The sequence below is a fragment of the Watersipora subatra genome, chromosome 7, assembly GCF_963576615.1.
Source record: "Watersipora subatra chromosome 7, tzWatSuba1.1, whole genome shotgun sequence".
Taxonomy (NCBI): Eukaryota; Metazoa; Bryozoa; class Gymnolaemata; order Cheilostomatida; family Watersiporidae; genus Watersipora; species Watersipora subatra.
Genome location: NC_088714.1, coordinates 20,846,992 through 20,871,010, shown reverse-complemented (window position 1 = coordinate 20,871,010; position 24,019 = coordinate 20,846,992). Strand labels below are relative to the sequence as shown.

Genomic DNA, 24,019 nt, shown 5'->3' with positions numbered 1-24,019 from the left:
GTTATATTTCACTGTTGCAGGTAGGGAACTTTCAAGTTACCAAGATGATGAAACGGACCATTAGCGAAATGGCTACTAAAGCTTTTCGACTAGCTCTTTTTATACAGTTGAACAAAGATGTAAAGTTCTCTTCGATCCAGACGTAATAACATGCATTGCGAACATGGCTTGGCTGTGTTGAAATCTACATGTTTCATTCGCATTATTATATTCTTCTTGCAGACAAAAAAGTAGCATATATTGAATTTTATAAGTTAATGAACTTCTTACGATATAAGAGTGCAATAAAATGATAAATAGTAGGTGAGTCACTTCCATAATGCAACAAGCCCTGGCATCTTAGCAACAAGTCACAAAATTATAGAACACACAAACACCGGGTGCCAGTGGTCGTCTCCCATGACACACAATATATAGTCTGGTTGTTTGATGCCAGCCTTTAGAGTCGAGAGTTTCTGATAGAAGACGCCAATAATAATAAGACCAAGACTAATAATAGCCAGTGTGGATATAACAAAATCTTTACTACTAACTAATAGGCAACAAATTGTCATTAATTCTCATAAAATGTTTACAAAAATAACAGAGACTCTGATTGATGAGAGGTAAGAGAATACATCTAAAGGACCGGCTCTTATAGATAGCCGACCGCATAGTCTATTTCCAAGGAGTATCACTGGTTATTTTAGTTCAATAGCTGCTTCAATTATAAATAGATATTTTGAGCATTTACAAACTACTACGAAGAATTAGTTGCTCTGGTTTGCCATTTGCAATAAAAAGAACGAGTCCGATCCCAAAATACAAGGCTTAGCACTGTGTGAGGTCCTAGTCGAAACAAACTAGCTGCCCAGCCTACAAAGAGAATCAGCGATTATTAGATATCACTTGGGAGGGATCTGTGGCAGCTCAAGCCAAGCAAGATGTAGCATCTATCATTTTATGAGCAATTTAAAGAAAAACTAACGAAACTGAAACTGGCAGTAGCGGATATATATAAGCAAATTGCTAAAAAATATTTTTAGCCCTGTTTTTGCAACTGAAAAAGACTATATAGGTGTGCTAAGAAATTTCTGAAAGGTGATCATTTGACAAAAAAGCTGATTTCTGTGAAGAAGTCAACCTCTTTTATAAGAATACTAATCGAATTCCTGGTGTTGCACGGGTATTACAGTAGAGCTTATAAACAGTGATGGGTAATGTAGTTCGCCATTGGCTAATATGAGTAAGCTAGTATCCGTGTTGCTAAACTAACTAATAAGAGCCGTAAGAGCAGGCTTTAGTGACGTTACGCGTAACACAGAGTCGCTATGCATATTTTAACCCAAATAATGACTATCTGCCCAATAAATCAATTGTATCCCGTGTAGTTTAATAGATTAGCTTTTTGTTTGTGAACAGGAGGTTTCGAGATCGAACCCTCTGCAATATGGACATTCCATAGCTAGACTTCAATCGCTATAACTGTAAAAAGTCAAAGATTTATATATATATATATTAGTAGTGGATGATCCTAGACAACACCTTCTGTGTAGATGATCCTAGACAGAAAACTATAATGAAGCTAAACTTGTATAGAATGAACTAAGCTAATCTTTAGCAGGTAACACTATTTGACCTTCTTGTAAAAGGCTGCATGATAAATTGGATTAAAAATATTACCAGCACTTTCTGTCAACTACTTCCAAGTACTCGAGCAAATAACTCCTGACTTGATTCGACTTGGAGTTTAGAGATGACAACTATTATTTACATAGCAAGAGATCATGCAGCACCATTCAAAAGTCATTGAACATCATTCTGTGACAAATAGTAGAGATATTGCTGAAGATTTCAGCTTCTAAGGCCTTCACCTTGACAAAAAACATTAAATCCTTTCGCACGGTTAAGCTATTTTGTTTGTTTTACTGCATGCAAGATAACCAATGGTAGCTTGACGCTGGCAATACAATCTTATAGCCCAAATAATTAAGGACAACATTTCTAGCAACAGCCTACACACAGGGACTGCTGTGAGCCAAAGAAATGACACTTTAGCATCTAAGGCACCACTAAGGGTTTTATCCAATTCTGTAGGTTGATTAAAGTAACCGATCCATTTTGTAGCCTCACATATAGATAAACCCACTCTGATACAAACCTTTGTAAAATCCCCAGAGGCCTTCTTTTCTAAATATCTTTGTGAAGCAATCAGTTATACCGGAGTATAAGACACCACCTGAAAGTAACAGAAAAAACTTAGGCTATTCATAGTAAACATAGAGGGAGAACACAACTACTAAAATGGTGAGCAATGCAGGTCCTTTATCACGAAATACATCAAGGAGTGGACAACTCACCACGACTAGTAGCGCCTTCTACTTTTTGATTATATAACCTTGTAGAAACAACATCGAAGGGAGTCATGACCATAACTACAATGCCTCCACTCAGGGTGCTGGCTGCAAATGGTATCAAGAGAGATTCTTGCGGAAAAATCTGTAAAAGTAAAACCAGCCAATCAACAAAATAAAAACATCTGTTACGTTTTTGACAAAAGCAAAGCAGGGAGTGCTTACGGAGTGGTGCAGGGCAGTATACTTTTTTGTATAGTGCACGGCAGATACTAATAGTCGGATATTCTTGTGAAATGTTTAGTACATGAGCAATAAGGATCAATCAGCAAATACACTCAAGAAGATGCTTCTAATATGTGGAACAGAGGCTATAGGACTTATGACATGTCACTCTCAATCTTTTCAACTTTCACTGATATCCCTCTCGCCCTACAGGCAACGCAATAGACATACGGTAAAAACCACTAACTTATGCACAATTAGAATTTCCTTTAAGATGTTTTAAAAACACATACATTGCTGACAGAACAAAAACATAATAAAACAGTAGTTTTGAGATCATAAAACCTGAGCATGCCAACAGTGACATAAGCTTGTACAATACCTAATCATTTTAGGGGTTTCGAAATAAGATTGATAAACAAGTTTGGATATGTTGAAAAGCAAACAGCCATTGACGCTTCATTCATATTTTGCTCATTTTTCAGGTTGAAGCAGGTATTAATTATAGCCAACATTTTTAAACCTAGGAACTGAATCAAGGAGATCTATAACAACAGAATTTACGATGAAAGAAATGGGGTTTAGGCTATCACATGACATAATTTGGTGTAAGTGAACCATATGCGAAATCATACTACAGCTGTCAGGCATACCACCGCTGTCAGGCATACCGCCGCTGTCATGCATACCACCGCTGTCAGGCATACCACCGCTGTCATACATACCGCCGCTGTCATGCATACATAAAGTAAATGGACAATGATCAATACTTGCTTGACTATTGATGATATATTGCCTGGCTTGAGAGAAGGTTGAGAGCTGAGCAGCTGATCCCATCATCACTCTAGCTACAGCTCCACTTGAGCCTGAAATATTGCAACGGAGAAGTGAAAAGTCTAAAAATGGAATAGCTGACTCACTCTGCAACACGCCGATCGTGTTCGCGATATTATGTTGAAATGGCATGATAGGCCTACACGAGAGAGTAGATGAATACGCTTCATAAGATTTCCTTAACTCTGTCACTAATGAAAGCCGTTCATACGGCTCACCTATATTGTTCATCCTGATGGTCGGCCGTAGTAACAGTTCACCTTAGTACCTATGCAAAAACATTCATCACAGATCATAGAATTGATTGATTCATAAAACAAATCCATCCGAAATTTTGTCACAATCAATTGAAAATATCGTGTTATCATTTCGCCATAAACAAATAAAGTAGCTAGTTTGCTTTTCACGTAAAACTCTTACAAAATCGTTGTCTCGAAATTTTATTAATTTCCGGTTTGAGATTGATGAAAAGAAAATTGGAAACAAGATTGCACCTCAGATATTCCTGACAACCAGGGTTCTCTCCAAGAATTGGAAAGTAAAAAAGAAAATTTTAAATGAAAAATTGGAGTTGTCCTCTTCTGTCCTCAAGACAAGTCCCAACACATTCGGGATTATATAAACGTAACTTTAGACAGCGAATGATTTTTTCATCTTCACTTAGACTGTTCCACACTCAGACATCAAGCTCAGAAATTCAATACAGTATGAAAGTGACAAATTAAAAATTTTCAATTCATCTGTCACACACTAAGTAGCCTAAGGAATTATACATAAGGTGGCAACCTCTCCACAAGCCGATGACTCCATACTGTTTATAGATGCTGGAGAGAGCAGAGATGAGGCTATCACACCGGTTCTGATACCCAACCGCAATTGATGCGTATGAGCGAGATTGCATGTGCGTCTTTATCTAAAAGACACACACATACAATGTAGCTACAGCGACAACAAGATATAACATATCTTTATATGTTAGATTCTATAACAGTAAATGGCAAATACATGTACATAGTTATTATCTATGTTATAATAAGGAAATCAGTCGGTGTTGTAGGCTGCAGACTACTTTATTTGGGAAACGATTTAAGCTTATTCGTTGTAAAGTTATGTACTCTATCCTGGGTTATTTCAAACGAAAACTAGTTAAATGAGCTACATGATGTATCAGATATTCTGCTACAAATTTGTTGCATACAGTGCACCCTCAGGATACGATATTGATCCGTTTCAGAGTTGGCTGAGTATGGTGAAAAAATCGTATGTATGGGTTTAGAAACCATAGTAATTATATACAATGCAAACATCCCTTAGTAAAAATCGTCAAAATTTTATATAAGTGCTGCACATATTAAAAATTAGTTCCAAAATAGTATATTAACCTTAGTAACTATAATTACCTACAGCAACTTTATTATACTTAGTGTATTTATTGATTAATATATATAATATTATTATACATGTTATTATATAATATGAGTATATATTGCATTAATATTAAAATGTTTAGGAGTAAAACCATGTACCATAGAAACTTCTTACATTCAAGATAGGCGGATGTATAACAAAAACTTTGAATTCACTTCAAATAAGTTTAGTTACTAAACACACACACTCAAAGCTAAGTTTTGGTATGTATTTTTAACTATTTTATTGAATTTCAACCTTTGATCACTAAAATTTTATCACTTATTAATTTCTGTCTTCTCTTTTACTAAAACTTTTAGCAGACCTGTTTAGAACTTTTTCAACCTAATTTGGCAAGCAAACTCGAACAACGCTGTTTTTGAAATGAAGTGGACTTTTGTTAGCAGGTTAAGAGAAGTTGTTTGACCACGAGACCTTATGTATGAAGGAATGGCAACTCTAACTTTGCTACTGGTTTTAAGGAGAAAATATTAGTTTTACAAATGGGAATTGCTGAACTGAGAGAAATCAGTCATCGTGTCTTTTTCAGACGTTGTGAAAATATTTTCGGTAAACAGCATTCAGCATTTCGGTGTCTGAGTTATTTTGACTTATGTAATAAAAATGTTGTTGAATTTGTATAGTTAAACAAGATTCAATAGTGAGGTGAAAAAATCATCATGTTCCACTTCTTAAGGTGAAAAAATCGTATACCAGGGTAATCGTATCTTGAGGGTGCACCGTATAACCAAATAATTTTTTTTATGGGCTCGCCTGGATTGTGTCTGAAGGCATAGCAAGTCTATCAGGATACCATGTGCTGTACAGTGAGTGGGCAAGGCTTACCATCAGCATGTAAATCAAAGAGCCCATAACACATTCTAACTCCAAATGATCAGTGATCACTGAAGAGCAATGCATACGTTTCACATCACAAAATATTTACGAACAATCAAATAGCCGATATGCATGATTGGATGTTGAGCTATGACGCTATGTTATGCATCTTATTAAATGATTAATGAGCCAACCAAGGGGCTGAATTGCTGTGTAATTGCTTGCTGCAACGAATGCCAGTGAAAAAAGAGCATTGCTTGGGAATTCATCCATGTCTAAAGCATGGCCAACACCGGCAAATTGCATAGCCGAGCTGAAGTGTGGACATCATTATGGCTACACCGATGACATGGCACTAATAGAGGAAACAACTTGTGAATATTGGAGTCGATGAAGTGAAGACGGTGACATCCATGCTGAAATTTTCAAACAGTTTATCGTTTCAAGAAAACAATCAAAAATTTTAAAAATCATTGATATAATTCTGTTAAGCAACCCCAAATGTTACAAGGGATAGTTATACCAGCTGGCCAAAAAGTTTGTGATAGTTTCACAACAGGGGAAAAGAGGGTGAATGGTTAAGAATCTAAGGCTATTCTCATAAGAACCCGTAGATATATAAACCTATGCTTTATGTTTTATAAACCTAGGTTTATATATCTATGTAAGAACCTCAAATGAATGTGAATCAGACTAGAAACGAATAAAATTGAAATAAACTTCTTGAGTTGATATGAAATACCTAACTTTTGGCAGAAGAAGATCAACATACTGGCTCTTTTACAACATGCCATATGGCCAAACACGAGCATTTCATATGTCCATGTAGACCGAGTCTTAAGCCCTCTTTCTTATGTATCTACTAGATCATTGCAAGGCTCACAAATGCGTCCTGGCAACATACCTGCCGACTAATCCGTTACGTCACACTTGTTTGATCGTTAGTAGATAAAACCATGGACAATAATCAAGCTAGCAAAGATCGACAGAATTCGATTGAACAATTTGAAAGATGTGCTTGAAAACATTTCGGTCACAAAAGAAGGTCAACTTAAACAGATCGAACCCATTGTATCAAAAAGTGGTCGTGAAAGCAAGAAATCTGACTGACAACTCATAGACAAGCTAGACTGGGACATCTACTCTTGCTACTGACCTTGACACACCTTATGCATGGCTGCTACATTTATTGCTTCAACATTTAACAACTAAACTCACTAAACAACTAAAGGGATCGAACTAAAAAGGGATGATCTTGAGAAGTGTTACAGACTACAGGACAAATAACGCAAGTGTTCATTTTACTGACATTAATCATTCAATTAAAAGTTCGATCAAAGGTCAAATGTCGGTCATGAACAGCTGCTACTTGATTGTACTCAACAGGTTTTTTAAAGAAGCAAATCTAACTACTTTAGTGACTCCACAAATTCAGATACTGAACTCATTCATCTTTTAAATACACCACACTACATGACAAAATTAAGTTGATATTATCCCTTTTGCAGGCATAGCGATGATATTGTCGTTTATAGCAAAAAAGACGATAATAAGCAAAGCGACCATTATGTTGCCACACGAACGCTTTTTATAAATTGATTGCTGGTTTGCTTATTGCCATTTTCAATCAAATTTTTTACCAATAGTAAACTACAACAGATTGGCCTCTGTTAGCAACAAAAATAAGCTGTTTTGTGAAAAGAAAATGATAGTTATGCAATACTAAACAAGCGAAAAATCTGAAAAAAAAACAACTTCTGTAAATAAATTTGGAATATTGTTTGTAGTTTGAGTCTGCTTTTGCTTAAGCTTTCTGAATGTTTTCCCGCGTGCAACAATTTTCCTTTACTGTCATGATAATCATCAAGGTAAAAAGATATAACTCACTACAGCTTCATCATACTATTGCAAAGAGAGCGAAAAAGAGTAGGCCGTCCTAGTCTTACTTCTCCCCCAGCAAAGAGAACTGAAAGACATTTTATAGATACCATTACAAATCGAAAAAGATGAAAGTGTGCTACGTGTGCTAAGACAAGGCAACAGAGGCAAGGCTATAGAGGAACAAGAATAAGCACATGATGTCAAGACTGCAGGCTGGCTCTACAAGGACAACTGCTTCCGAAAGTACCATAGCTAGAGAAACAGTTATATGAAGAATTGACTTGAAACATGTTTATTTGTATTTAGCTGTATCATAAAACCATAATACATGTGTACAATATCATAAATAAGAGTGTATCAATGAGTTTTTTTAAATTCATTTGTGAAGAATTAATTTGCCTAGGGGTTCCCAAATAGCCCCAAAAAACTTGCTTGCGAAAAGGTTAAAAAAAGATTTTCGACCTTGAATAAAAATGTGATAGTAGGAAGTTGGTCAACAACACTTCACAAAAATGGCATCTCCTGTGTTCGTGAGAGCCAAAGTTACAATGATAGCAGCCATAATAAACTAAAGTCTGTGCTAAGGTCCAAGATTGCAGAATTTTAACAGTGTGAGTTTTACTGAATTCGTGAACCTCTCTAGTTAAAAAACAGTTTGTTAATTGAAGCAGAACTGCAGTTCATCAGCCACATTCATAGCTTTTTAACACTGACTACTTTTGGGAATCTCTGGACCAATAATACAAGGTCAAAATTCATTTGTGAGAAATATTTTCTTTATTGGAGGAACCTTAGAAGTTGCATTGAAACAATTGAGCCGTCCTGACCATAATCAGCCTTAACCGACATAGGCTTAATGCCAGTCCAAGCCTATATATGTTAAAAATCTTTTTATATATATATATGAACCTTATAGCAATCAAGTATGTGCAAACCTTAACACAACTTTGTGAATGGAGGTAAAAACAAAACTCATTTCGACATGTATCCATATTTCATTTGATGAGTAACAAAAGAGTTGCAAAGGGCATAGCGCTGTCAAAAATAGGATTTAATTCTCCTTTTCATAGCTTTCTATTCATTTGTATATTTTCAAGCTACTCGCAAGACATAATGTGCAACAGGCGATGCATCAAATAAAACACTTATCCACTGCTGGCATTTGTGTAGCTAGGTCCTAGCCATTTATTATTATCGATTTATTTGATGTTTATATATAACATTGTAAATAATTGCCATTATTACTGTCAGAGAGCGAGTCACTTTTCCAAACTCCTACCATCATAAAGAGCAGCAAAAATATTCACATTGGAAAGTACTTAAAATTTATACGGCAGCATCATAAAATAACTAGAACATCTATTCATAAACCCTAGCCAAATCTAATATATATCATCATCATGGAAGTCAAATTATATATCAAAAATAAAGTTGACTGACATTAAAGATGAAACTATTTTGTCAAGACACAGATGCATGTTTTATTCCCTGCACTGCAACGAGTTGAAAACCCATCACAAAACTATTCAAAATGGTTTAATTTTTCATAACATAGCAAAACGGTTTGCTATTACAAAACTATGAGATCGGTTAAAAGTCAAAAGCGATATATAGCAATTCCAAAAAGTTTTCAAAAACCATGAGCCGTTTATAATGATAATAATAGCTGCTAAGGAAAGGAATAAATGTACTTGATGAGACGAGATTCACAGACATTCAGTATAACAATTCAATTGTTTCTTGCTTCTAGAACCACAGCACTTCTGGCAGCAAAAAATAGTACTAATAATCGCTCTAGAACATTCTTACAAATTTGTTACTAAAGACAGAATGGAACTATAAAACTGAGCAAAGGGCGTGTCACAGATTCAAACCACTCATATATAAATGTATCTCTGCAATGCACAACATTTTCTGGGAAAATCACTTTGAAATACAAGAGCACAGATATACATTGAGCTTGCATCAAAATGGCCTTGAAGCACTCGCAAAACACTATTATTTGTATACACCACAAGTTGGACAAAATCTTAGGTATTTATGGCTGCAGCTGAAACAGCAAAAACCAAATGGATTCATGTGCACCAAGCAATGCCTGACATACATGCTTACTCATTGGCCATCAAGAGGTCTACTGTTTCTGTTTCTCAGCAACCGGACAATTTTTACAATTACAATTACAATTTTACAATTTTACAATTTTACAATTTTAATTACAATCTCAGTTACAATTTTTCTTGTTTTCAGTATAGTGATTGAGCAAACCAGGTAGCTGATAATGCCTATGAGTTCAAGGATACATAATCCACTCTTTGTAACTAACATGCTGGTAAATAAATATTACACTAAATGTCGTTTTGTTTGATGTCATTACCCTGTTTGCACATGCGCTCATCCAGGAAAAAGCCGCCATCTTTGTAGAAAACGATTGTCATTCTCTTGATTAATAGTATTTTTTGGTGTTGTTTTGATACTAAAATAAAAAATTTGCAGACAAAAGCATTGTTTGCAATAATTAATTGCAGAAGCTTCATGTTTTTAACAATAAAAGTTGTCCATAAAGATGGCAGACAACGATAGAATGACGTCACGAAAAAATGAAGGATTAGATAATATTGAGTAAAGCGTGGTTCCCCTGCGAGACCACGGTGGTAATCTCACGCAGCAAAATACTTGCGGCACTAGGCTCAGCGGCTTATGTTCACATAAAGTTGCGTTGCTAACAATCACACAAAAATGGCCGCTTGCCATGCCATTTCAAAAGTGCTGACCTTCACTTGTACAGTGCATTTCGGGAAGGTTTTGCCTGCGGCTTCTTGCATAAGTTGAACAGCACTGAACTCTTGTGTTGACCACCGGCAACTACTGGTGGTACTCAGAGCATAGGTTTTCACTTCACCGCTGAAAGCCTTGCAATTCTGCCACCGGCGCTTACGGCGTGTGTGGGAACCAAACTTAGCTAGTATCATGTATGTAGTAACTAGAATTTAGCAATTAGTATCTATTAATGTATATACCAAGACGATACAAGTTTTATAAGCAATAAGAGTAGAAGATAGAGAGCATGGTTTAGTTGGCTACTGAATACCATGTAAGCCAATACCAAAAGAACCTTCAAAATCAAACTCTTTTGGTAAGCGGTAAGTAAGCCAGCACATACGGGAAAATCTTCAACTGAATATCATATGGCACAATTTTCTTCAAAGAGATGATATGCAAGGGAATAAATTTATATAGTAAGTCTAATTGGCAAATGTATACCCTGAGCTATGGCTAATTTTGAGTGCCAAACATACAATAAATACTCCTTGAGGTGTAGAACATCCCCTATTAAATTTTGAACCCTTGAAATTTCTCTTTGAATAAGAAAGAACCTAATTTTCAAACATGTACACATAAGGAGACAAAAAGATTCAGTGATAACCTTCCAGCGATTGGTTGATGAAACTTAAAGGACACAAGAGGAATATGCTCAATCCATTAATAAAAGAATGCCTTTCAAATGAATCAAAAACGATTAACAAAGAAGAAGTAATTGAAAAAGATTGCTCAATAGGCTGAGTGAAAAGGGATTCTTAGACTAACAATTACCTCCTAAGCAATTGTGAATCACGTTTACCGAATTGTTTCAAGTGTACACTATAAATCTCGTCAATGGACGTATCAACAATAATAGCATGAACAGTGTTATCTGCGCTAGGATTAAATACATATATATAAGAAGATATATATAAATATGTATGAGATGACAGAACCTCCACAATGCTGCTCTATGAACAAAAGCTTGATGCTGTAAATTTCAACTTGATAGTCAACTTGATAGTCAAAAGTATTGGTCAAGTCAGTACATAGTCAAGTATTGCTGAAACTAGCCCATAATTGGCTAGATTAGATCGATTAGTCCAACTGTTCTGGCTAATCGTAGAACAGGATATTCACAGAAGAGGATGTTCACTTTTGCCATTGATAAATATGTTACAAACAAGGGAATGCAAACAAAAAATTAGATCTAGTCACTTGGGTTGAAGACGAAGAGCAAAGGATGAGAATTAAAAGGCAAAACGTTATGAATCTATATCGACATACATCCTCAAAGAAATGAAGGCCAAGGATACTACACCGTTACGGATAGTGAGTGATTCGTATATGTGTATTTTCAATCCAGACTATAAGAAATCTGTTTGAGCAGTAATTTCCTGCCCGATGAATAGCCGTTGTCCTATTGCATGTCTGTCCATGCACAGTGGACAAAAATAAAAAGGTTGCTGAGCAGATTAAACTTTAACAGATTGGCTAGCTATTCAGACATACAAACCAGAAATTTTGAGGCTTTTTTAAAGCTACATTAAACAGTATCTAATTTTTAGCTAAAATATGCAAAAAATAACAAAAACACAATATAAAACTGAAGCAAAAGATAAATAAAGTTCACTTACAACTTTCATGTTTGCTTACTCATCACAGCAGAGCATCATGTAGTTCTTAGAATAAATACCGGCAAAAATGATAGTTGGAAATTAAAATTTAGAGCTCATACAAGCCCATAAACTAATTAAATACATAAAACTGGTATATTTGTCAACATAAATAACTGAATAATTCATTGTAATCTTGTTTATAAACTATTAAACTATAATAAAAATTTGGGCACAAAGTCCTGAACAAAATATTCTTAAAAAATGAATAAACAAAGGAGATTGAAATGCTTAATTGGGTACGTATTGTGTTAAAAGGCATATAGAGTAATTACTGGTAATATAAAATTACAACACTAATTCGACTACAAGTGGCACACAATTTGCTATATTGACCGTTGATAACTTGTATACAAACTCACCATATATAACGGACTTCCAAAAAAGCCACCGATAGATCCTGAAATTGCCCCGCATAATACACTAGTATATACAGGCGTGTGTCCATCTTTATCTCGAAGAAGCGAGTCGTTTAAAAGTTGAAACGATCCAAGCCGAAACCCATTCATCACAAATTGATATGCCAATGCTGGACCAAGACCTTTTTGTAAGGAGCATATTCCTTCATGTTTGGCAACCGCAAAAAATGCGTGAAATACGTTCCGATAGTGTACTCGAAACTGTCCTTTTGCTCGTAGCTCTCCTTGCAGTTGCAAGCGAGTCTTTACCACTTCAAGTGGATTTGTAAATATTGCTGCACCACACGTAGATATACCACCAAAGAAAAACTCCAACGCCAATGGGTTTTTTGACATGGTCTCTCACCGTTTACGTGAAATACTCGATTTACTGCTTTTCCATTTCAACATCACTCAAATGTGGAAAGCTTCATTTACAACGGGCCCATGATTGGGCACGTATCCGGTCGGCGATTTTCCTAATATAGTTAGGGTTTTGTAAATTAAAGTGTAGATAATGTAACCACATTCCATCGCAATAGTCTGGTCCTAGATCTGAGGCTGGTTTGCGGCGGTCCTATGAATGAATAAACCCCCATCAACATTACAAAATAATAATTGGGGCGTGTATCTGCGTCGGACCAATTAGGCTGCACAGCAACCTGCGTGCGGTACTAGTATGTTTGGTCTAAATACTGATCGCGAGCAATACCGATTGGCACTCTAAAGCTTCTTGCCAAATTATCTGACTCAAGCAACTCATCAGTCTTAAGATCTCACTGTATGTTGCTCATGTAGTTATCTAGTAATGCAAATGTTTTATTGATTGTTTTTTAATAATAATTTTGTATAAAAGCTTTGATACGTTTTGTAATATCATGATGACCTGAACATTAAAAGTATTTGACAACGTTGGCGTGTTCCATTAAATTTAGGCAGAGTTGTTTATATTTTAGGCTTGTTATTTTTACGTTTAAAAAACTCATAAGTACTAATCTTCATATTTTATCTAAGTTTTTGCTGGCGGTAATATTCAAATATATTTGATAGTGTCATGTAGCCTACATATAAGAAGTCGCAATATAACCCCCAAATTTGTTAAGTTTTTACGTGAGGTTATAGCAAAAATGTGTTCTGTATTGCATTAACATTTTTTAAATTTCTTAGGGAAAACTCATTTTACAAAGCTCTGCAATTTCTCCGTGGCCCATTGTGTTATCTCCAAAAAACGTTATATGATATCAATGATATACAGCCCCCCCCCCCAGGGGCTGTATATCATTGATGATATAATGTAATTCATTTTGCTATTAGCTAAGATGAGCTAATTAATTGAGCTGAAGTTTCCAAATGTTCATGGAAAGTTGAGGAATGACTGTTAAATACCGGCCGCCACATGCAGTGTCACTGCTGATTATAAGGTATAAATTATTATCCATGTTTGTTCAACATTTGCATTCAAGTTTTTGCCAAGTTACTGCTAGATACAATTTTGCTTATGTAAATGTTAGAACTAATATTTTGAAAGTTTCATTGTTTGCAGCTGTAGATATATAGCTAATTTTTTTAATGTTTCTTTGGTATTTGAGTAAAAGCTCGAAATATTTTCGGTATACCAATAATATAAAACCCCCACAGGGGTTATATCATTGGTATACCAGAAATATTTCGAGGGTTTTGTATTATATAAAATCCCCACAGGGTTTTATAAAACCCTGATGGGGTTTTAATGATATATGATATGAAACCCTCACAGGGTTTTATTTCATTGATCTCGAAGAGAAGTTGTTGTTTCTCTCTTTAATTATGAATGACAGATTCTGCACAATGCTCTGACATAAATGGTTTTACATTTTTTTCTTTGGTATATCATACGGGCTTTAATTCAATAAATGGCTATAACTAAGCCAGTGAAGCAACAATAATCAATACCCACGAGGTGTTCAGGAACTTTTTAGTCATTGTTTTGCAAATTGTGTAATTTATTGTTTGTCGGGGCACTCTTACTAGTGTCTCTTTCTCAACAAGCTTGTATTGACTCTATAGTCGATAATTCAAGAAGTAGGTAGACTTATTTTAATCCACAGAGCTTTGAGAAGCTATATTTTAGGATTGAGGGGCTCTTACAATATTAGCTGTGCTTTATGTTTTTATCAACTGAGTAAATAGGTTAAGTAATATTAAAAAAAAATAAAGGTCAACGTTTAGAATAAGCTGTCAGCTATCTGTTTTTCTAGTCATCCCCGGACTAGCAGTTCGGTTGGATTGTTAATGAATGGAATAATCAGAAAATTTTAGTCAGTTTGGTCGCTAATTGTGATTAACTCTCATGCTTTGGTCTCTGATATTGCTAATCAGTAACATGAATGTTAAAGGTTGACTTGCAATAAAATTCACATTACAGTTATTTGGTACCAAAAGATTCACCATGTCTTACTCTGTTGTGTTGTAGGTGAAAAATATGCGGAAATGTGATTACAAGCTCTTAAAAGCTAAAAAATGAATAGTTAATCGCAGCCATCACGAAAACGCCATAGATTGGAAACCCTTTCCAAAATGGCTCAAATGGGAAGTAATTGAACAGGATTGCTTCTGTTTACACTTTCATGCAACCTCATTGGTTGAAATATTTTGACAAATATACTTCACACACTCAATAAAACCATGTCTATTGTCCTTACGCGTCTATTTCATCATCATCGTAATGCTGTCATTTTGAGCAATGATATCTCAAAACCTACCGTGAAAATTCGTTTAATTTTTCAACTTTCGCTCGAAGAAGTGCATATCATCCTCTGATAAACATGATGAGCCTGTTGGTCACTTTTTGTAGTTGAAAAATGCTGCAGAAATTGTTTGTGCCATTTGGCAGGAAGTATGGGTCACAAGGTCATACTACAACTACATGATTAGACCAGGCTGAAACGAAACTGTAAAGTAGTGAGCATCTATATTTGATACGGGCTTTCCGGTAGAACCCGAAGTGTTTGTCATAAACTAGTGCTACGAAATGTTTTATATTGAGCCTTTTATTGGCCTTTAATTTCACGTGATAACATCACGTGTCAAAACAATACCCACAATGTTTGAGTACGTCATCAAAATAAAGAGATTCCAAACTACGGCGTTTTTGTGATGGCGGTGGTTAACTGTTCGTTTTTGAGCTTTTAAGAGCTTGTAATCACATTCCCACATATTTGGGACCTACAACACAGCAGAGTAAGACATGGTGAATCTTTCGATACCAAATAACTGTAATGTGAGTTTTGTTGCAAGTCAACCTTTAATCTAAAATTTGCCATATATTTTATTAGAGCAGTTCAACAACTGTATGAATTGATTTCATCTTTAATACTCTGAAGAGGTCAACTAGCCACGGATTGATGAAGCAGCTATAATTTTTATATAATTTATATTAATAATAGTTAATATATTGTCACATGGCTTATAACAATATATTTTGAGAATATGGGGGCTAATAGTGTATTTAAAAAATGGGAGCCACAGCTGCAAGGCCTGTACCGGTATCAACACAATTCTGTTCATGTTATTCTATTGGTAGGCTATTAGTTCCACAACTATATTTGTCTGCTTAACTTGATAAAAAGGCAGCCATTGTTTAAATTCTTTCTAGCGAATATCTCTTGAGATCCTTTTTGCATTTGAATTTCAGTTTTCTTGAATAGAACAATGAGTGTTTTATAGCTTATCCGATTAGACTCATAACTTGATAATGGGTCAGTATGCAGGCACTAGGTTAAGGCCAGGTCCTGACCAGGTCATCATGTCAATGTTAGGTTGTGTTCACGATCCAGCATGCAGCTATTGCAGGCTTTCAGTATCATGAATATGACCTGCAATAGTCTTTTAAAACACTGAGAGGTTAATTTTGGTTCTTTGTGCCCTAAGCTACCATGTATATGTAATGGGCAAGCATAGCTCGTCACTCATTTGCCAATTTTTGCTGATAGTTTTTATTTGTCCCTAAAATGTAATTTTAGGGTCACATAAAAACATGAGCCTAAAATTGATTTTATGCTCAAATGGAATTTATAATTTCCATTTATAAGTTGTAACCACTCATTTAATGGTTAAATCTTTCATTTGAGTATGTTTGAACAGTTTCTTGAATTGTTCGAAAAATGCTCATTATTTAGAGTTTTTCACTAAACTAGGTGAGAATTGGTTCTTGTAATGGAGCTGTTCTTGTACGAGCTGGTAATGTGCAACTAAAATGCACGTATGCTAGACTATGACTGTGCCCTCTTTTTCATTAATGGACTTTTGGAGAAGAGTGTTTTTAAATTTAATACCATTTTGCATTGTTTGCCTTTCTGAAATGCTTTAATCCACTCTAGCATAAAATTATAATCATTGATCAGTCAGAATTATAAGAACATGCCATTGTTATAGCAATAAAGACTTGTCTCCCTTGCGGCTTTTATCAATTAATACACTGTTGTAAACAAAAACCTACCTAGATCCAATTGCACAAAATTTTTAACCATTCAACACTTTACCCAGTCTCTCACCACTTCTTTCAAACTGTGAGTTCACCTTCTTTTGATTGTAAACACTATTAACATTGTTGGTGTTTCAGGGTAATAAAATGACATGTTCTGTTGTAATTAGGTTTTTATGTATTTATCATCGGCAGCGAACGGAACTTATTTTGTTGGTTTAGTAGATTGGAGAGTATATTAAAATAGTATGTTTGCTTTTCATCACATGTCACAGTTAAAATTTGCTCATACTTAAAATTTATCTAAACAGCTCGGGCAATGGCGTCATACATTTGTTTATCAGTTTGGCAAATCAGATAAACTTCTATTAGTGAGCAGTAAATCAGTCGGTGTTTAGAAGTGATTGCGCTTTAGTCATTGACTTCATAGAATCTATTGTTCTGCTTGGTTCTAATTAATAAATAACCCTTTGTTTGTTAAGTCTAATTTCTTGTGAAACCTAACACTTGATGTTTTTCATTCAGTATACGCGGTGAGCGGGTTGGCCTTGATAACCCACCTTGGCGCAATAAAATATTGTGCTGGAGAACTGGGGCTAGCAACATGAAATCTCCCACTCTTTTGGTGGTAGAGTTAGTTGAGGCAGCAGTCGTTTTGAACAGTTGAAGCCGGGATATAGAGATATGACACATTACACATCAGGTTTTGCTTGCAGAGATGGCTGGGTGATGCCTTCGGGGACTAGAAAACATGCTGACAAGGGAGATGACTCCGAAGCGGACTTAAATAACTGCATCAAGGAAGTGAGTTATGCCATTAAAATGGTTATTGATTGCGAACATGTTTAAGTTTTAGAATCCAAATTATATTTTAGTTAGACTTGTAAGTTTTAAATATTTGCAGTTTATGTTTTAATCATTGTGCATCATTATTTAACGGTGTTCCGAAAGTACTTACTGGCTAAATTATGGGTTGAGAGCAACTATCGAACTCTGGCATTACATTTTCTCGCAGGGGAGATGACTGGAAGATGTGATTTTGTTTAATAAAAAAACAATTTCCATTCAAAAATAGTTTAAAATACAGTCATACTTCGACTTACGAGCTTAATGCGTTCCAAGACTGAGCTCGTATGTCAATTTACTCGCAAGTTGGTGCAATTTATTTATATATACAACAATTAAATATATATTGATTGGTTTCCATACTCTAAAAAATTCAAATAATATACTCAAAACAAGATATTGTAACAGAAAGAACATGTTGGTTATTGTCCTAACTTGGCACATGCTTTTAAAAAGCAACAAATAAAAAATAATGCAAGGAAACGTGATGAATTAAAATGTAAAATTAAATACCCACAATAGCAGCTAACGCTAGCATTTGTCAGAGAGGGAGATATAAGTTATTCTTCATTACAACAGTTGACTTTGATAAATTTGGATTTACTCAAAGTCTTAAAAAACAAACTTAGAAGCAAACCTGAAAGCAAACTTTCATTTTTAACTTTGCGTTTTTAACTTTTTAATTAACGTAATTAAAATTTCTTCGGCATTCATAGTTGGAAGTTTCTCGCTGGTTAGCTAATTTTTCCTTTGTTTCGCTTTCACGACTAGCCGGCCGTTTTAAGATAAACCTATCTAAGGACGTTTGCCTTTGTCGCCCTTTCAACATGTTGCATATAGGACAAACACAGGTGTCGTCACAAACGGTTAATGCACGACCACTAGCCAACTTGTCCGAATGTTTATGGTTTTGATAGATAGCACCGGCCTTTTCATATGGCATCATTTCAGTTACGCCGTTTATCTGTTTACAGTTACGCCAATTGTTTATCGTTTATCCAATGCCTGAGCAGTATCTCCATCAGCGGCCGTGAAGATCGCTACGCCGTTTAGAAACTATGGTTAGTCCTTTTGCGAACTAAATGCCCTGAATATAATCCTTCTGTTTGATAATTGTGGATGTATTTCGGTCACATTGCTGAGCTAGCTCAATCACGCATACACATTTCGCATATTTTTCAATAATTTTCCGTTTAATATCAATTGTTATCATTTGCTTTTTCTTAACATTATCTTTTATTTTACTGGCAAATTTTCGGTCTACGCACAGTACTTTTAATTCACATAATTCTGCACTGAAGATCGCACACAAAAAACACGGTACAAACGTATTATAACCTGAGCCATTAAAAATACAGATTGATGCTGTTCTCATAAAACACCTCCGGCATACTTGGCAACTGACTCACGTGCTCGTATCTCAAACATGGCTCGTATGTTAGTGCTAAAACGTGCTTAAAAGCAGGCTCGTATCTCAAGTTTCTCATACGTTGGAGCACTCGTAAGTTGAAGTATTACTGTACATGTATTTGGTTATTTGTGTGAATGACAAATTGTACAAAAGACCGTAATAGATCCTTACATTATTAGAGTTTTTCGGTTGGAACTTTCAGTCAATGTATTGTTAGAAAAGGTATTCAGCCATAAGCGCTGCTCAGCTCGTCGCGAAGTCTTCAAGAACAAGGTAATTCTGCTGCACTGAAAGGAGTTTAATCAGCCATAGGCAGTGCTGTTTCTGTCATTGCTACAGCTATTGTTGAAGTTTGTAAAGCCGCTTGCTGCCGAAAGGCATATTAGCCTTCTGCTTTGCTGCCAGAGCAACTTGAGTTCTTAAGATTTTCAAGAAGTATCATTGTATTTAAGTGAATAATAGATAACATAGAAACATACAATTTATCTGCAGAGCCTAAACCTTTTATAAAGAGTGTACAGATCTAGTTTACTGGCGCTAAAGGTTAGTCTTGCATCCAAACAGGTTATCAAAACAGACTACTTCTAATCCATCAAAAATGTGACAAAATATTTTTAAAAAATGCTATCAGCTATTTATAGACAAGCAAAGTACCAGTCATGCATCACTAAAAAAATAAAATTTTTAACCCTCCGACTTTGGCATTCAGTCAAATCATTTTTTGATGTTTCTTACTGACTATAATCTGCAGTGAACATCAGAAAACATTTACCGCAGATTATAGTCAGCGACAACCGGCAATAGTTGTTCAACTGTAGCCGGTTGCCGCTGACTATAATCACCGACCGGCAACTGTAGTCGGTTCTCAGATTATAGTCTGAGAACCGACAACAGTTTATCCAAAACTCAAAGGTGAGTTTTGGATAAACACTTGCCAAAGCCTTCGTTTCAATTTTTGACAAAAATTTAACGTTGCTGCCAGCAACTACTATACATATTAGCTGTCAAATATCCATAGAGACTCCCCCTTATGTAAATATTCTTTGTTTCTGAAGCAGTCTCTCTATCCACATCTTTTCATTCTCTATTTTTTACCTGCCATAGCTGATGGCTTTTTAAGAGAAGTACGTGGATTGATTTGTCTAGAGAAAGCTAACATTATCCATGAAAGAAACCTAATTAAAATCATGATTTAAAAGATACATCCAAAATAAAATTAGGTGTGATAACACAGTAGCTTTTAGGGGAATTTGTGTATACAGAATAAACCTAATACTTATTGCAACTTAATCATTCCAACTTGCGGATATGCAAATTTACAGGTTTTTTCTTTGCTTTTATTTAGTTATTTTGTTTATACAAATGAATATCTGGCTTCTCTTTGTTTTTATTGTTGTGACTGTAGCCCTTTCCACAAACTAATTTCCATTCTTAGCATTCCGCCGAGGCTGGTTGTCGGTTCTCAGTTGACTGCTACATGCCGACTGGTACTAAATGTTCTATATCCTTGACCTTTTAATTTATATGTCTACACTTGTAAATTTGGTTTGGCTACTTTCAGGTGCATAAGCTTTCTCTTGTGTTTCTTGGACTCTGTTTCTTTAGTGGCTTCAGGCGACTCTATTCGCTGTGTTTACACAAAGATGAATAGCCTTTCTCTTGGTCTAATTGTATCCAATTTAACTAGTGTTCTGTGATTGTTCTCAGAGGTTCTTAAGGCAATTATTCTCAAAGTTGTTCTTTCAGTGACTGAGCTTGCTTCTGTTCTCTTGTATGCCCACTATTCACAAATTGAGTTAACTGTTTAAGTCATCTGATTTGTCTGAATGCTGAAGCAGGGTCTATAATATGTAATACATATATATTCACTATGTTTTCATATATTGCATGATGCGCAAAGTTGAGCCAATCCGTAAGTTAACCGTATCATGGAAACAGCATGAATCCTCAAGCTATGTGAGTTTTAAGATTCGCAAAACTTTATCGAATCCATCATGCTTGCGAATAATTGAAGCAGCACTTGCAAATGATGCACATTAAAATAGTGCGCCTGCTATTCAATTTTAAGCATTTTCAATACATTCGTTCATCCTTTTTCGATCGGGTTTCATGTGTTTGCGTCATTAACACGTGCATGCGTCGCTACCTGCGTCGCTAATTATTAATCGTGTACAATTCCTTACCTTTTTTCCTTACACTTTTGCTCGGTCTCTTGAAGTTTGAGTTATCCGAGTTTCACTATATACAGTCAAACATGGATAACTCGAACTTCAAGGGACCGAGCAAAAGTGTTCGAATTATCAGAGCGTTCAAGTTATCAGAGCACTGTCACAAGTCCATATATTTACTTATTTATTAGTAGATACATGTACATATACAAACTATAATATAAATCAAAAGCACAAATGGCTTGTTTCAAATTAAATGCTTCTAATGTAAAGTTTAAAACGTTTTCATGAAAAAGTATAGAGATTTTTCTATCACTTGAGATTGGTTTGTTGTTTGAGGTGATGTTATTGCCAGGACGTTTTTCAGATTGACATTGGCAAAACTTGATCGTTGTTGAAATGCTCAAAAGAAAAGACATTTTTTTCTTTTGGGGTTTTACCCACGATCAATTTTGCCGTTTTTTCTTGAAGTTTATGCAGATTACCTTACTTTACCTGGGATTCGTTAAGAGCAACACTCCGAGGCAGTTCAATTAGAAGTTTTACGAGGTTTTACGGTACATTCTATATCACTCACGCTTTTTTAATAGATACTTATTGAATGTACACACCTATTCTGTGTTTAGGTCAAACGATGAATAGTTTTTTGTAGCTCAGACAACGTATTACAACAATTTTAAGACGTTTTAAACATTCAACATTCCGACGTTGATTCAACACGGAATCAACGTCGGAAAACTATTCATCACGGGCTAGCCGGGTCACGCACTCAAGGATTTTCGCCACGCACATACAAAACAACATGCGATTTTTGTTTTGTATGTGCGTGGCGAAAATCCTTGCGCGCGTACCTGGCTAGCCCGTGCTATTCATCGTATCGCAGTATAAATCAAATTTCACCAAACTTTTAGAAAAGTCGTTGACAAAATATTTTGCTGATGGTGGTAATAACGACGCTTATGAATTACGAAAAGATGAAGTTTACCTCTATGGCTTTGAATAAAGTGATTTTCTAAAGCGATAACAACCGTTTCGGTAGCCGTTGGGCAAAAAAACAGTTCGAATTAACAGTGTTGAGTTCGAGGTATCTATAGCAATTTATCATTACGTGGGAACGGACCAAAGGAAATGTTCGAATTAACCATGTTTTCGAGCTATCCGTGGACGAGTTATCCATGTTTGACTGTATATATATATATATATATATACTGATGAAGAAGAAGGTTGCAGTTCACTAGAAGAGAGTGCTCAATATTAAAATAGAGCATTTATATAAACTATATCAAGAACTGAAAACTTTTAAAACATTTTACAACTTAAAGTTTCATGGTTGCTACCATTCATCAGGTAAAATTAAAATGAACTCATTTGAGTTCATTTTAATTTTACCTGATGAATGGTTATAAATTATAACTATTGATAATAAATTATAACTGGTGATAATTATAAATACATGCATTATTAGAAAGTTGTAGCATCGAGGTATTCTATTACCATGCCTACAGCGCTAAAACAGATTCCTTAGATGGGAGTTGTCCTTCTACCGCAGTATTCACATTTGCTCAGTATGTCAACAACTTTATGGTTTGTAAGACTAAAATTTAGTTTTACACACATGTTTCTATACTATCTAAAACTTTTCAGACTCAAAAAACATAACATTGATTCATGACTTAAACGGTCAGCAAAGGACACGCTATGTTGTGCACTTGTACAGCATTCCGCAAGGATTAGGATGTACTCAATCACAATTAGTTGTACTTATTAAAATGCATTCGAATTTCCTCTCCTAAATGAGATATTTAAAACTATGACTGCTGTGGAACTGATTTCATTGATTTGACAGTGATTACTTAAACACCGGTTCTCGTAATGGCTGTACTGTACTCACTCATAACACGCTTGTCGGGGCTATCGTGATGAAATGTAAACCCTACACTCCAAGTATCGACATTTGTTGCAGGCAGTGATGGCAGCAGTGTAATGCTGTTCTACTTTTGCGAGTGAACGGCAAACCAAAATTTCCTAAATTGCATCGAACAGGTGAAGGTCAGCACTAGATTGCTGTCGATGAATTGCGGCTGATGTGAAACTCATCGACTTATGTCTTAGGTTGATAACAGTCATTTTCTAAGTGACTGACTTCCCGTAGCAGCTTAGCCAAATGATCACTGGTGGTGCAGTGTTATGTGAACACCAGTCCTCCAGTCTCGTGCTACAATGTTTTGCCACGCAAGATTTCCGTCGCGAGCTCACAGCAGATATGGAAATCACGTTTTAGAGATTGGGCTCCTTTAGTTTATTAGACTAGGTGAATAGTGGGGCACACTGCAACTTAGCATGCTTTCAAGTTTCCTACACATAGGGGGTATCCATTTATCTAGACATGAGACACTCAAATTTCATTTGCACACCTTTTCCAATTTTAGGAGATATATTGTAGGTGCAGCCTCGGTTGGGGTACATGATGGTATGCGATAAAAAAGTTGGGTAGATCCACCAACAATATATATGTGTATTCATAGCAGCCCATCATCAAAAGCCATGTTCTGTGATTTTCAAAATTGTCATTTATCGTTTTAGACTATGATATATGAGCTCTGGTTTTATAATAAATGGGTACAGTGGAAACAAAAATGTTTGATCGGATTCCTTCACCGGTTTTCGATAAAGTACCGTAAAACCTCTATTTTGACACTACCTTTATTTGGCCGTCATCTCTAATTAAACGCCACCATAGGG

At 35.5% G+C, this 24,019-nt stretch overlaps 2 protein-coding genes across 3 annotated transcripts in view; one reads left to right on the top strand and one right to left on the bottom strand.

Moving 5' to 3' along the window:
- Positions 1-195: 195 nt before the first annotated feature.
- On the bottom strand, positions 196-12,849 carry LOC137399462 (solute carrier family 25 member 35-like). The gene is made up of 6 exons (XM_068085591.1): positions 12,355-12,849; positions 4,179-4,305; positions 3,333-3,424; positions 2,343-2,478; positions 2,141-2,218; positions 196-855 (listed from the first exon to the last, which is right to left on the bottom strand). The coding sequence occupies exons 1-6, from the start codon at positions 12,745-12,747 to the stop codon at positions 740-742; spliced, it is 942 nt and encodes a 313-aa protein (XP_067941692.1). The 5' UTR covers positions 12,748-12,849; the 3' UTR covers positions 196-739.
- Positions 12,850-13,045: 196 nt separating this feature from the next.
- The window catches only part of LOC137399238 (lisH domain-containing protein ARMC9-like), a 41,009-nt gene continuing 30,035 nt past the window's right edge, over positions 13,046-24,019 (top strand). For both annotated transcript variants that reach the window (XM_068085254.1, XM_068085253.1), the window contains exons 1-2: positions 13,046-13,171; positions 17,569-17,656. In XM_068085254.1, coding sequence (XP_067941355.1) covers positions 17,582-17,656 — 75 coding nt within the window. In that variant the 5' untranslated portion in view covers positions 13,046-13,171; positions 17,569-17,581. The remainder of the gene's footprint in view (positions 13,172-17,568; positions 17,657-24,019) is intronic.